At 41.7% G+C, this 14,737-nt stretch overlaps 1 protein-coding gene across 7 annotated transcripts in view; it reads right to left on the bottom strand.

Moving 5' to 3' along the window:
- Window positions 1-14,737, bottom strand: part of LOC120902868 — an 83,083-nt gene that overhangs the window by 2,279 nt on the left and 66,067 nt on the right. For all 7 annotated transcript variants that reach the window (XM_040311923.1, XM_040311920.1, XM_040311921.1 and 4 more), the window contains 2 exons: window positions 6,802-6,913; window positions 226-845 (listed from right to left, as the gene is read on the bottom strand). In XM_040311923.1, coding sequence (XP_040167857.1) covers window positions 226-845; window positions 6,802-6,913 — 732 coding nt within the window. The remainder of the gene's footprint in view (window positions 1-225; window positions 846-6,801; window positions 6,914-14,737) is intronic.

A 14,737-nucleotide genomic window follows, 5' to 3' on the forward strand; every position in this document is an offset into this window, starting at 1 on the left:
AATAGAATTTTTAAATTAATTGTCCAGTTAGTACACCTGCATCGAACTGCATGAAAATTGCTCGTACAAACGAAATTCTTTTCAGCGGTCCGTTACATCTTCCTGATTGAATTGTGTAAAACAAGCGAGTCATCGTTCTCAACCTGCTTCATGCAACTGGTGTGCACTGTTACGTTTAGCGCTGAAATGCGGCTACCAACCCCCGGCATCCCGCGGAAAACTCACCTTGCAGCACGTGCACGGTGATGCTGGCCGGGCGAGCATTCGATGGAGCGCACGTGTAATTACCGGCGTGCCTTAAGTGGACCTCCTTGATCGTTAGCACGCTCGGTGCCGGTGTCAGGATGTGCGAGTACAGCATCGCCGGTCCGCTGTAATTCATCGCGAGATGATGCTGGTGGGGGTGGTGGTGGTGCTGGTGATGCAGATGCGGATGATTCTGTGGTCGATCCAGTGACGGGTCGGACGACGGTGCTGCGTCCCCGCGCTCGAGCGATAGATCCGTTCGATCCAAATGTTGCTGCAGCTGGTAGGGCGAGGAGGATAGGGCCGCTGCAGCCAAGGACGCCAGCAGCAGCGAGGAGGAGGACGAAGGCGTTAGGAAGGGTTCGGCCGAATCCTGCCCAAGCTGAAGCGAGCGCTGCAGCAACCGGTCGTCGTCCAGCAGATTGTAGCCTTGCTCCTCGGACGAAAGCTCGGGCAGCTCGTGCAGGTCGTCCTCGAGCGGGTGCGGGAACAGGTAAGGGTGAAGATGGGATGGATGGCTGGCGGTGGCCGGCGGTTGGAACGGTGTGACGGAAAATCCGTTCAGCTGATCAAAGTTGACCATATTCTGCTCGTGGTACCTGTGATAAAGGAAAAGGAGAGCATTGGGAGGAGCGTGTAAAATAAGTTAGTTTAATGAAGCAGAACGATGTGGATCGGGAGGGGTTTTGCAGGTAAGTGCAGTAAAGTATGATGAGTTTGAAGGGGAAGCAACTGCAACCGGTTGAAGGTGGTACAAATAAATGGTAATAATTTCAATTTGCTTTGCGGAGAAATGAAGGCGTTGTGGCTTTATAATGCCATTTATACAACGGTGGTGCAATGAGTGAATAAGAAAGACATACCACAAACAAAACGTTTTATGAATGTTAGTAGTCCTGTTCTGTTTTAATTTTCATCAAGCTCTTGATTATTAAAATGTGTACAAGCAAATCCAAAGTTTGAATTTAAAGCCTGTGGTTCAGAAATGCCGAATGCATGACAGAACAACATAGCCGCCATAGGTTCAATTCTAGGATGAACCTAGGTCTTTAAACCACCTTAATTACAGTTAACCAATTGGTCGTTTTGTGCGGCGAATGAGGCCAATTGGCTCAAAGTCGCTATAAAAAAAGACTATCTTTTGTAAAAATGTCAAAAAGAGCAGATATTACACATTGATAATTTCTACATAAATACCTTAAAGACAAGGGTTTCGTTTTCGTTAGAATTCTAAACCTCTAGAGTAAACGTACCTATAGTGGTAGTAGTACCTATAGTGGTGGTAGTGCACTAAAATTCGTTCCAAACGATAATTTACAAGTAATCAGGTTATTTATGTTAGTGTGAAATGTTCTTTAGCCTTTATAAAGGGTTTAACAGATAAATGGGGCGAAAAATCCATTATTTTGTGAAATGTGTCAAAAATTTTTAAAAATCCTTAGGATTTCATAATGAAGCTCATATTTCTGTTAACGTTCTGAATGACCACATAACCACGCAATTACTAGTTTTTCAACATAACTGTTATGAATTTTTTTTGTTTTAATAAAATTATTTGCCCTTTGACCATATTTATGCATTTTATAGTGTTTTTACCACTTAGGTACACGAAACAGGCATGTTCCTATAGTGGTTATAGTTATAAAATCAATAAAAACAGGTCATTTTAGATTTTTTCGAGGCTATTTTTGACTTGTCGAATTTTTTTCACTAAAATAAGCAACAGAAATGAGTTTTCTGTAGGTAATTTACCAAAAAAAGGACAAAACTCGCTTATTTGGATGAATTGAAAAATTGACTTCAAATCAAGCACACTCTTCCGGATGAGGGTTGACGACAGGTGTGATGCAGTATTTTAGTCAATAGTTTCATCGATACAATGTATACATTTTTTACGATCAAATTACGCAAGAAATCAATACTATGGCAGTAATCCTTGCTTCGAAACTAAGTTTAATTGATATTATTCACTGTTTTAGAGATATCTTTGTTTACCACAACACAATACGACGACTATTGGAACCAAACCACCATTGCCGGTACAACAAAGTCGTCATAAAAATATACTTTTTTCCGTAAATTTTCCGTTTTGATGGTAAAAATGCTTGTGATAGCGAAGATAAAACATATTTCAATTGCTATGTTTTAAAATATTCACAAATTGACTTTCCTGACAATTTAAATCCATTAAAACACATCTGTATCACTACAAATTGCACCACTTTTGGTACGTTTACCCTAATTGCACATCAGAATAGGAGGAAATGCATTGCTTGAAATGGTTTTAAATTATTCCCACAATCTGTTTAATATCCTGCAGCCTTCATTTAAAACACAAAACTACCCACTTTTCCTATACGCAAATCATTCGTAAAACGAATTCATATTGCGTAGCTCATGCAATTCTCTGCACTGCAAATCTACCAGCATCTACCGGGTGGGCGTCACATGATCACGTGTGCGTCTTATCCTTGTAACGGCTTTTTACTACCCATTCCCAACTACTGCATCTCCGTTCCAACGGCCGATCGATCATAGACCATATGCCCTCGAGATGGCCGGGATACTGGCAGCATTCAGGCCTATCGGCCAGACCGAATCTGCCTCATCTGTTCCGTTCGCTCGAACGGTAGCATTCATTCGCAGAAATTTACGACCCAAAGTGCACTGAATAATGTAACCTCACTAACGACGGATGCGTGTAATCGGGGACGATTGTCCCATGTTTTCCGACCGTCTACTCCCAAACGTAACCATCGCGCCGGGTCGATTACCGGGTTACATTGTGTTGTAACGTTGTCCCTTGCTGCAAAATTCAATAGTCAGAAAAGAGACAGAGCGAGAAAGAGAGAGAGGGAGAGAACGGAAAGAGGCAATGCACTCCTGCTTGAACCGATGCGGAAAGTAATTATCTTGATCAACGATCTCGCTCACCATCCGGGGTTGTCGGTTTTCGGGGTTTTCGGGATCGTGGTGTGTGCATGCATCGGAGACCACGGAAATTGCACCAAACGTACGTGGTTTGACGATTAGCGGTTTTTGTGGGGGTAATTGTAGCGCACTGGTGGATACACTGTACGTAATTTGGTGGCATGTGTTTGCTGATCCCTTCGGTTAGGAATGGAATGGAAAAGCTCCATGGTAGAGCGGTACGATTAATTTGATGAAGTTATACTTCCTTCTGACGCGGGAAATGAGGAGTAGGTCGCATTTTTGTATCATGTAACTACTAAAACTAGTGGTAAAAATCATCTCCAATAATAAAGACACTAAACTGTATGTATCATCACCAAAATAACAGATGAAGAGATTAGCCTTCTTCATGCAATTTATGTTTTATTGTTCTTCATTTCATGGGGTCTATTACAGCGCGTGCAACGCTTTAAAGAAACATTATATTCGAAAACAGTTGAGAGCTCTGAATAAATCTAAGGATCAGTACAATGACTTTGTGTCCTTTAACCAGTCTTTGCACAACTAAAATAAAAAGTAGGCAAAAAACAACTCACGTCTTGCTTTGAACTACGCAAAGGATCATCGTACCGTATCCGTTTGCTTGGTACGGTTTCGGGTTTAAAAAAAACTGCTGCCAGGAGACGTGACAATGCTCGATGTACCACTGGATTCACCTGAACCGTTCTAACAAGAGACAGAATTATGCTCTCTTCAGGAAAGCTCCCCAACAACTACGAACTGACCAAACAGGACGTGCTTATAGCGAAAATGGTCCAATGAATGCAATGGCTCTTAAATTTTATTCGCTTTACGTGCTGTATGTCTGCCAACGTTGGATACATTTTTAATTGACCCAAAAATAAACCCGTTAAGCGTTTCGCGTTTGATGTCGAGTATTTTTTATGTATTGTATTTCAGTTGTTACCCCAGGTTGACAATCTATTTATTTCGGTAGCTTTGCAAGCTTTCTAGTAACTGGAAACTTTCTAGCAAAACCAAAGTCTTGTTTCGTTCGAATTACTTGTGCTACTAACTGCCTCGGTGGCGCCTATTCTTGATCAGCTGATCAGTTTTGTCCCTGCTTGTTTAGTGTGCTCTGCCTAACTTATTCCTTTTTGGCCCTAGTTTTGGTAAGCTAGCTGTCTCGCCTTTGGAGATAACTTTTTCTCCCTATTTGTTACAACAGCACCATCTGGTGTTTTCCTTGTAAATTATTCGAGCTGTCCTTGACAGAGTGCTATGTATGATTAATCATTGACACAAAGAAGTTTTTCTAGTTGGGATCGTTTAATTACTAGGTTAATAGATCAATACCAAATGTGTGGATATAACTAGCAAAATTCTTCCATTTATATTATATGTTTGTTTGGTAAAGCATTTTTTCGAAAATCGGGATCCAACTGTTATGCAAATTAAGGCAAATTCAAACGATATTAATTTGTTATGCTTCAACTGCCCCTATTGCACTTTGCATTAGCATTGCCCATTGTAAGTAGTCATTAGCTAAAAATATTAAATATAGACACTTTTTAGCCCCTCCTCCCATTGATATTTGCAATAGGATGAAATGCCACTTAAACCCTGAACAAATACTTAAACCGACGGTCATAAAGCTCTTACAAATCCCACCAGCCGAAGAACGGTAGTTGTGCAGCTTGTGCCCCGTGTTCGTGTCATTTGGCTATAGTAGCTGGTCAACATGCTCCATTCAATCGTCTAGACACCATTAAGACGATAGTTTTACTTTATTATTTATTTAATTTTAAAGCAAGATGGATGGAGCAAGATGACAAAATTACATAGTAATGGATTAAAATCACCAGCAATTTGAGAGTAAGTTCAAAAGAGTGTCAAAGGAAAACTGTTTTCATACTTTCTTAACAGACTATTTCGTTCAAGAACATTAAAAACAATAATTTACATCATTTTATAATTTTCTTTTTGAGTGATGCTAGTTAAAAGAACAAACTAAAATATTCTGCCAAAACATATATGTACATCAGCTTTAAAACGGTGTTTTACCTGTCTTACAAGTATGATTTTATCATAACTTTCCAAAAAAATAGGAAAAATTAATTATCAGTTTACTTAATCCCTTCCTTATGCTAACAGTCCAAGCATGACTGTTCTTAGTAACTCTTTATCCATTTACAGTACAGCACCACACATTTTAAGGAATCACTTAACTTATAACAGTACCTGTCAGCAAACTTAAAAGCATCACACACACATACCCCCACAATCCTGTCTTTATACATATCAGCAAAGTGGTTCAGTGCATTTGACTGATTCGCCTGAAAGTTATGCATAATGCTTGACTGAACCCGAACCAGACGACGTGGAAGACAGGCAGAACTAGGCCACAACACACGGTATGTATTACCACCAGTGGTCAAGGTTAGGGACGAAGGTAACCGTTGGTTAAAGTTTATGGTACTTATTCTGACACATCCGAGAAGTGTGACTAACGAGGTTCATCCACTTAGCAACAGCAAAGTACAATAGAAAACCATCTGCACAGAAAGTTCAATCTTGTTCAATGTATAAAAGGTTTTATAACTTCAACATACTACCCTTACACATTGGTTGATATTTGGCAGCATTATTGCCAACCAATCATCATTTTTCCCCCAGACAGGCTTTGTGTTCAACAATGTCAGTTTGCGAAACGTTAAATTTGCAACTTAACAGCGCGCTTACTTATCATAACACGCCCATACCCGCAGCGAGGTATAATTAAGTAAGTGATCCCTGTTTCCAACGTTCAGTTGATGCTGCATTTACCTGCTGCTGGTTGGATAAAAAATGATTTGTACCGTTGAATCGAACCGGTACGTGGGTTGTACCATCAGCCTCCGTTCCACCCAATTCGAGTGTCACGTTACTCTCTGCAAGTTGGTTGGCCTTACGAGGAGGAGTGATACACAGTACCGACAGGGCACGGCCATATCATGAATCCCTCATTAATACCTGTCGCACATATTTATTTCCCGCCTGCGCGCGGATGATCGGGCGAATGGGTTGCTGTTGTTGTGAGCAGGGCCGAGTTTCCGTGCACACCGTCGTCCGATAAGCGGTGAGCCAACACCGACACACAAAACGAGTGGGCTTTAAAAAGCTATTTGTCACGGGATGGTTGTGTCATTTTGGTTTGTATTTTTGTGTAACCCCTCATAAGTAGCGAGGAAAAGCAGATGGGTAAGACTGGAAGAGAGAGTGAGCAATAAAAATGCAAACTGTATTGACTGGTGCACAGTAGTTATGAGTACCTGGGTCATTTTTTTCCGGAACCGTATCGGCAACATAATGCCTCCGGGGAAGGATTATCTTTCTCCGTATTATGGGTGTCGTTTGTTTACGATCGTCGTTTGAATGATATAAAATTGAAGCTTTTGCGCAATTTAAAAAACAAAGACAAACCCGTTTCAAAAGCTCTTTTTCATGATATATGTTGAAGTTGTCATAAAAAAAGCCTCTGTTCTTTACATTTCGCTATCCTTATAATGCTTGTTGCAACCAATTTCCATACGATTTCGGTTCGCGCTTGGTAAGCAAATTCGCTCACAGCGCAGTAAATGAAGTAAATTATTCAATACTCACCAGAACACGAACGTGGGATTCTCGGTAGCGCTCTGTAATTTGCACTCCAGCCGCAGGGTGGATCCTTCGTCAATGTGTAGATCGGGTGCGCCGACTATCTCTGCTACCGCTTCTGCAAAATACATCAAAATACGGGAAGACGGGGTAAGAAATAAGAAAGTCAGATGGCGCAGTCAGGCGCACAAGTCCGCTCGCCCGACTCGGTTTACGCTAGCCGTGTGAGCCGGATGGATTCTAGCTCATCCAGGAAGCAAGGTTTGTGCACAGCTTAAGCTTGCACATAAAATGTATCCCTTTTCCGCATTCACATTCGCAGCGTTTCACGGCGTTTGCGTTCGAGTGTTTTCTCCGTTTCAGATACTCCCACCAGATACAGCTCATATACACAGGCGGGTGGCTCGTATTTCCCGAGGCACCGGATGAGAACTTGGGGCTTGCTGGTTTACTGCCTGCTAATATGTTTCAGTTGTTTCCCCGGCATTCCGGGATTCTGACTATGTATGTGTGTGTATGTGTGTGAATAAGCATTAGAGCTGCTCCACGGTAAAGCTCGTTTTGTACGTCTTCATTGTGCCCGGTTCCGTTGCTGGTGATACGAATGTTTGAAAGATAGTGAGTTTTGGTGTACCACTTCGCGCTCAATGCTGAATTGAATTGCAATTGTCAGCAACATGACGAGTGTGTTTTATTTTTAGCGTACCTTTTTTTTGTTGCCCGTGGGGACTGTTAGGGAAAGGGAATGTAACATCAGAAGCTAGAATGGAACGGGCTTTGTTGAGCGGTGTAAAAGAAAGGATCAACAGTTGAGCATCGTTCTGGGTTTAGTATGCATTATTTCATCGGCAAGCATTTGTATTAGGAAGGAAGATTTATAGCTATAAGATTTAAGCTGCTTTTGTCTCATTTATTTACTGTTTTTCTTGTATTTAAAAAAAACTTCAATGTTCTTTGTGATGTGTTGAAAATCATGTGTAAAAACTGAAATTTAATTTTGAACCAAATACACCATTTGACAGCTGTTGAAAAACATCTTTAAGGCGGTGAATAATTGTGTGCACAATCCAAAGCATAGCTTGAAAAATCCTGTACGAATAGTAATGATTTATTTCACATTTAGGAAATTTCATCTTGATATATCTCGGGTTGAGAATTTCTCGATCAACCTTCGCGCTGGGTACTTCCGCAGGATCTACATTAGTGTAACCACTTAGCGCATCTACTCATGTCAATCCACCATTGTCCTGACCCATTCGCAGGCCTCATTTTGAGGCTATTCTGGGATAGAACATTGTTGTATCGATCTGACCTTTGATTCCTATTTTGGGCTAATTCTGAACCAATTTTGGACCTCTAACCCGGCCCCACTTTGCGTCTGCTAACTTCCCCTAACCAGTTACGTGCTCAATTATGCATCGAGAATTGTTTTTACCACACTCAGCATTTACTCAGTTGATGTTCGCATCATGTGGTTTCGATGGACTGTAAAACAATGTTCGCTGAGCTTTGATCAAATTTTGCTTCCATCAGCAGAATACGGCTCACAAAAAATAACAGCAAAAATCCTCATAAAGCATGGATGCGGTAACTGCTGCTGCTGACAGGCTGCCACGTTACCAGATATAATTGCAAGGTAGTACAATAGAAATTCACAACACCAAAACAGACACGTGTGAAACGCGAACGATGTTCAAAATACGTCCAAAAAAGTTCTAAAAATAAGTTAAATCCTTGCAGGAACAACGCCGTACAGCAGCGGCAATGGGAACAAGCTATTACAGATTATCCGAAGCAGCAAACTTTTCGGCCCATTTCACTGCAAAACTCCATGTGCGGGCTTTATTTGCAATCACACTCTACCGTGTGCGCGAGCGCTCGAAATATTGCTAAATTCTTCACATGCTCGAAGTAGCAGAAGTTAAAAAGCAATCGGAAATGTCAACCGAGCGGCATTGGGCAATAGGTAAAGCCCGTGCCTGTTCGAAAGAACAACAATGGCAACACACATAAATCCATTTCCCTGCACGCTGCCTACATCTCGTGGGGAAATGTATCGCTTTCAAATCGTCTTCGGCTACCGAACCGACCGAAGAAGCTTGTTTGCTTGCATGGGAAAAGTTTCAATTACGCGCCAACCGAGAGCGAGAGAGAGAGGGGCAAAGGGATGAAGTTTAGAGGAAGAAAAAACTAGAGCAGAAACCTAACATCCCTAATACGGCACGATCCCAGCACGTACGTGTGAGTGTGCCTGTATGTGTACGTTAGCTTGTTACCCGCTTTTCAATGGTAAAGGTTAAATTTGGTTGCAGATTGTAAATAATTTAATTAAAATATACGCTTGACGTGAGCGCTTGGTAAGCTTTTCCCGTCCAACGACAGCGTACAACGACGGCGCACGGCACGTTACGGTTAAGGAAGCACGCAAGCACACCGGTCGACCGGTGCCGGCTAGAATGGCTTCGGAAACTTGCCATGTATCCGGTCCGAACGGGTAGGAAAGCTTTTCCTTCTTTCTGATACATGGACACACACACACTGGGAACGGCAGCGGTAGCGCTGGATTCGATGCGATTTCATCAGGCTTTAATGAAAACTCAATTTCCCAGAACACCTACTCGCGCGTGGAACGCTCCCCTGTACACGTTAAATACTTGAAAAATACTCCTTACGACGATGTAGCCAAGATGTATGGAGGTCTTTCTACTGGTGCCTTGGGTGTACCACCTTTCGCCGGTAGAAACAGGATCGCCCCACCATCGCCACTACGCGCAGAACTCACTCACACGTGTGGGAATTTTCTTTTATTTTTCCCCCACCGACCCGGGTGTTTTGCACCCAATTGGTCCATAAACAGGATCCGTTTTAAATTCCGCCCAGCTCGGGTGTGGAATGAACCCCTCCGGTTCGTGCAATTTGTAAGCGGAGTTACATTCTAACCGGTTTTGGTTTGGCGAAACGTTCCACCGCGTCAACGCGCAGTGCTGTTTGGTGGGAATGATTGAGTAACTTTAGCGGTTCGGTAGGGAAGAGGTGGGGGGGGGGGGAGGGGCATTGATGGGGTTTTTAGGTGAAATTCAGATGATGGCAAACAGAAGAGAGCGAAAAAAAACAACCTCCGCCATAAGATCGCATGGATGGACGTGCTGTGAAGTCAGCGCGTACCTGGAGCGGTACCGGTGGAGCAGCTTTTGGGTTTTGGGCAAATTTGCTGACAGATTGCTAGTTCCCGGTATTTCAGACCCCCTGTCTAGCTTTTCAGACGCTGTAAGCGGTGATTGAAAGTTGATCGCCGGGGAAATATGAATAAATGGAATTTTCATTTTCAGAGAAATTAAACAACACGTTCACTGGAATGCGAAGCGTTAAGTTCCCGCTTGTTTTTTTTTTTGTTTCAGAGATAGGGGAAAAAATTTAACGTTTGAATTATTCAGGAGATTGTTTCAGTTTTGATTTGCTTTATAGTTCTGGGACAGTCGGTGAAACGATTACCAGTAAATGTAATATACTAGTATAAGGGCTTGTTTAGGCGAGTTACTACGAGAGCTGGTTCCGTGTAACAGTTGTGAACTTTAGTTAAATTCGTAAAATTGGTTCGTTCAACGTTCAAATGTTTGAGCTTAATATTTGTTTGAACAGGATTTGCGGATGATGCCACGCTGAAATTTCGACCAAAACAATGCACTCGTTATATTGCTATCTATCTATGGTTCTGTTCCTGTTAATGGTAAATGATTCCATATAAAGTCATTTTTAAATTTCGGTACAAAACGATTACAACCGCATTCAACGTTTGATTCATTTTACTTAATCAGGACGCCATAATCATGCCATGGTATTATGATATACTTTTTGTTTATTTGTTGATTTTTTTTAATCTCTTCTCTATAATAAAATTCTAGCAAAGGCTGATAAGCGTTACTTTCTAGCGGATGGTTTAATGCTTTTTATTTAGTTTACAACCGATTTGGTTATGAAAAACGCAACGCCGACTTAGTTTTTTTGTTTTTTTGTTTTGAAAATACAAATTTCTATGATGATACAAATTTCAGTTCGAATTCAATACTTGAACGCTTGTTAGTTCAACAGTCGATAGTTTGATTACAGTTAAATGAAAAAGCATGCGTTTTTTGTGGAAAAACGGTGATCGAAAAATTAACAAAAATCTCCAACTAAAAAACACATATACAATAGTTGGCAGGCAATCGTACACTCTTAAAAATTTTTGCCGAATCTCAGTTAATTTTTGCCGAGATCTGCACAACTGAGATCTCGGCAAAATCTCGGTTAAATTTTTGTTGCCGACATCTCGGTTAATGACATTTTGTTTTGACGTTTACGTTTAACCGAGATTTTCGGTTAGAGCAAATCGAGATTTCGGCTAAATATAAAAACATTTTATCTTTATTTGAGTTGTTTTATTTGCGTATCAAGTGGGTTTATTTAGGTAACATAAATAAACAATATTATTTACTGGGAGAAATAGTCATAGCAGTCTGAGCACCTTCTGCAGCATGATGTCACCATCGTGCCCCTTACTGTAGCAGGACGGCAGAAAGTCACCCTATTCTTATGAGATTTCTGGTGTGAAGCGTAGGGACAGGCATTGGTTCATCCGCCGGATGGGGCACAGCGTTTGGATGTGGTATATGTACAGGAAAATGAACCGGGCAAGGAGCGGGCACTGGTACAGGCACGGTTCTGTAAAGCGGGCAGAGTGAAACAAGTCTGAGTGAACCCTGTTTAGATGTTACGTGGTCGAGTGTTGATACTTACTTACTCGTGTAGGTGACCGGAAATGAATCCTGGAAGTCTGAACGGCCTGGCTAAGGTTGAACCAATCGGATTAGCTTCCACATATGATCCTTCAATAGGGACTGCTCCGAGCGACGCTCTGAAGAGCACCGATTGCGTGCGCTGATGGAGTTTCCTAACCCCAACCCCGTTCCATACCCGTGCTCGATCGCACGCTACTGATACTCGGTTTTTTTCAGACTGAGAGACTCATTTTCACTTATATTTTTACACTATTACTTTTACATCACAACATCACTCCGAAAGGTTTTCGTTTCATTAGCACGAGATTAACAGAATGGCGAATGACAGATAAAATACCGAGCCTCGGCTAATCCAAACAGTAAAGCTGAAATCTCGGTTATTTTGACGGACGAGCTCGGTGACAGCTGTGTTAACGTATGTTCTCGGCAAGTTGGATTGCCGAGTTTCGGTTGAAATATTTATTTAACTGATATTTCAGTTTTAAATGGTACTGATTTTCGGCTACTGGGATTTTTCAACTGACATATCAGCAAGAATCGAAAGAGCCGACAAATTTCGGCAGTATTTTTAACCGAGGTCGTGAAATATTTTTAAGTGTGTAGTTCAACCAGTGCGCTCAGACTGGATATGCATGTATGAGTGGTGTTTAGAGATTTTTCCATATATTGGCCTGTTTTTCCTGAAGCATAGCTAAAAAATGTCATCTACGACGTGTGAGGAATGTTTTCCAATAAGTGGTCGAATGAGCTGCCCAGGAAGCCTCAGCGTCAAGAGACATGCGTCTTAATTTAGGTGGCGATAGTACCGCCAATGGAAAAAAACAAATAGGAAAACCACTGGAATGAATAGTTTCATGAATGAAACAGATACAGGTACTATTTTTGGCAACGAATTAAAAACGCAACAGGCTCAGGGTTTGGAATAGGGTCTGGATCTGTTCCAGGAGCGATATGCAATCTTAATCAATTCAAAGACCAGTATGGGTTTAGGATCAGTTCGAGTTCCGGTATGTATATAGTTATGCTACACGCATAGGGTATAATTAGAGACTTAGTATGTCCCTCGCATAGCTATACGTTACAGGATATGTATGGGATCAGGATCAGTTCCAGGACCAGTATGGGCTCAATTCTGTTATCCAGAATCAATTCCAGTACCAGTACGGCTTTGAGAGTAGTTCCAGGACCGGTATAGGGTCAAAATCCTGGAATTTCCAGGGCAGGTTCCAGCATCGGTATGAATACTGCAAATTTTCAGAATCAACATATTTTCAGAATCAGTCCCAGGATCGGTATGGGTTCTGATTCAGTTTCTCTTTATGTGTCCCTTGGATTAAAAAATCACATGAAAGTTAGTAAATACCACAGAAATGATGTTGAACAAACTTAAACGGGACCAAATAAACAAGTTTCTATACATTTGTTGGATGCATCACATATGAAATAGGATTACTCCTAAATGAAATAGAGCGTTACTCACGAATGTTTATGGATCGTTTGTATGGCTTTTTAATGATAAGATTCCAATAAATCATGGAAACCTCATCCAAAGGAATTATCTATTGGATATGGAGAAATAATCGTAAGATAATCCCAAAAAAAAAAACCAAGATAAAAAAGCAATAAATCGAAAGGAAACCCTTTTCCCAATTATTACAGGGATGTTTAAAATACAACAGCAAAAAGCACTCTCGTTCTTTTTTCATGTCATGTGTTTATGTCAATGATGAAATCTTTTACATTTCAGCAATGTTGAAATGTACATGTTAAAACACAGATAGAACCTCTTTGAGCATGAATGATGCATTGGATTCCCGATCGTGCATCTTCAACCATCCCTTCCCGATGTCACATCACATCGCACATTTTCGTACAATACCGCGCACGGTTGACCTTTTACGAAAAGGTTTTCCAATTTGGGATTGATCTCACGCATTGTTTGCATTGCATAAAAGTATGCGATACAAACACAGCACACTAGTTAGATTAAAAATTCTGACCGCAACATACCGGCTCATTGAAAGGGGTTCATTTGGCGGCATTATAGGTGCGCCCGTCGCATCAGCATTTTTAACCAATATTACCCGTGTCCCGTGTCGAAGGGGCTTAGTTAGTTCGAAAGGGTAAGGCCAACACCTTTCACCCAAGCTCACGATCGAGTTAGCGAAGAAAGGAGCAACATTTCTGTCCGTTTTTGTTATTATTCCCATTGGCGGATATAAAGAGTATCATCTGAAATTTGTTTGCTTACGCGTTTGCCTTTTCGCTCCACACTTTTTTGACCGGCTTACGGGTAGGATCGCAAAAGGGGTTTTTTTGGCTGTTCCATCCGCAATCTAATTTGCCAGCTCGAAATGGGAGCGTATTTTCAAAAGGATTGCGAAGGAATTCCTGACACAGATTCAGGAGGATAAATATAAGAGAGCAGGAGAAGAAAAAAAGGTGTGCAAACAAAAAAACATATGCAAAAAACCGAGCCCAATATCGACCACCGGAAATGGCCGGAAAAGAATAAGTAGCGAAAATGTTAAAACTAAACTTCCACGTTAGTGTTGTACAGCCAGCGAAAGATATCGCCCGTGGAGACGGTCACCGTAAAAAAACGAAGCTACAAATACGAGCAGCTTTTCCAAACATGAAAATCCATTTCGATCGAGCACCTGACGCAAAGACGGGAAACAAACATTGAAAGCGGAGGTGGGACAGATTATTTACCCTATCCGCTGAGCTGTATCCTCTCCCTTGGGAAGGAGATAGAGTGAGTGAGGACGAGGATTCCTATTGTCCTTGTGCCGTTTTCTTACCGGCAATCTCGCTCGCTCTATCTTCTTAGGAAAGCTATCGTGCACGACTAGTGTGGATTTGTGTCATCGAAGGAATTTTTCATGAGAGGTTTATCTTTTGCGCCGGTTCCTTCAGCCACCCGTCCCCCGTTCCCCCCAGGGGACCAACGCAGGATTGCACTCGTTTTCCCATTTACTAGGCCATATTTTCTTATGCCCGTATGCCGTTGTATTGAAATAAAAATCCTGCCAAAGTGGCTCCCCGTGTACCCGTGTACCGCTTTTATTGGAAAATCATGCCCAACCTCACCGTCCGCGTATCGACAACCGTTTGTGTCGTTTTGCGCTGTACAAATGGCGCTGTTCCGGTGTGTCTGTGTG

Source organism: Anopheles arabiensis, chromosome 3, assembly GCF_016920715.1.
Source record: "Anopheles arabiensis isolate DONGOLA chromosome 3, AaraD3, whole genome shotgun sequence".
Classification (NCBI taxonomy): Eukaryota; Metazoa; Arthropoda; class Insecta; order Diptera; family Culicidae; genus Anopheles; species Anopheles arabiensis.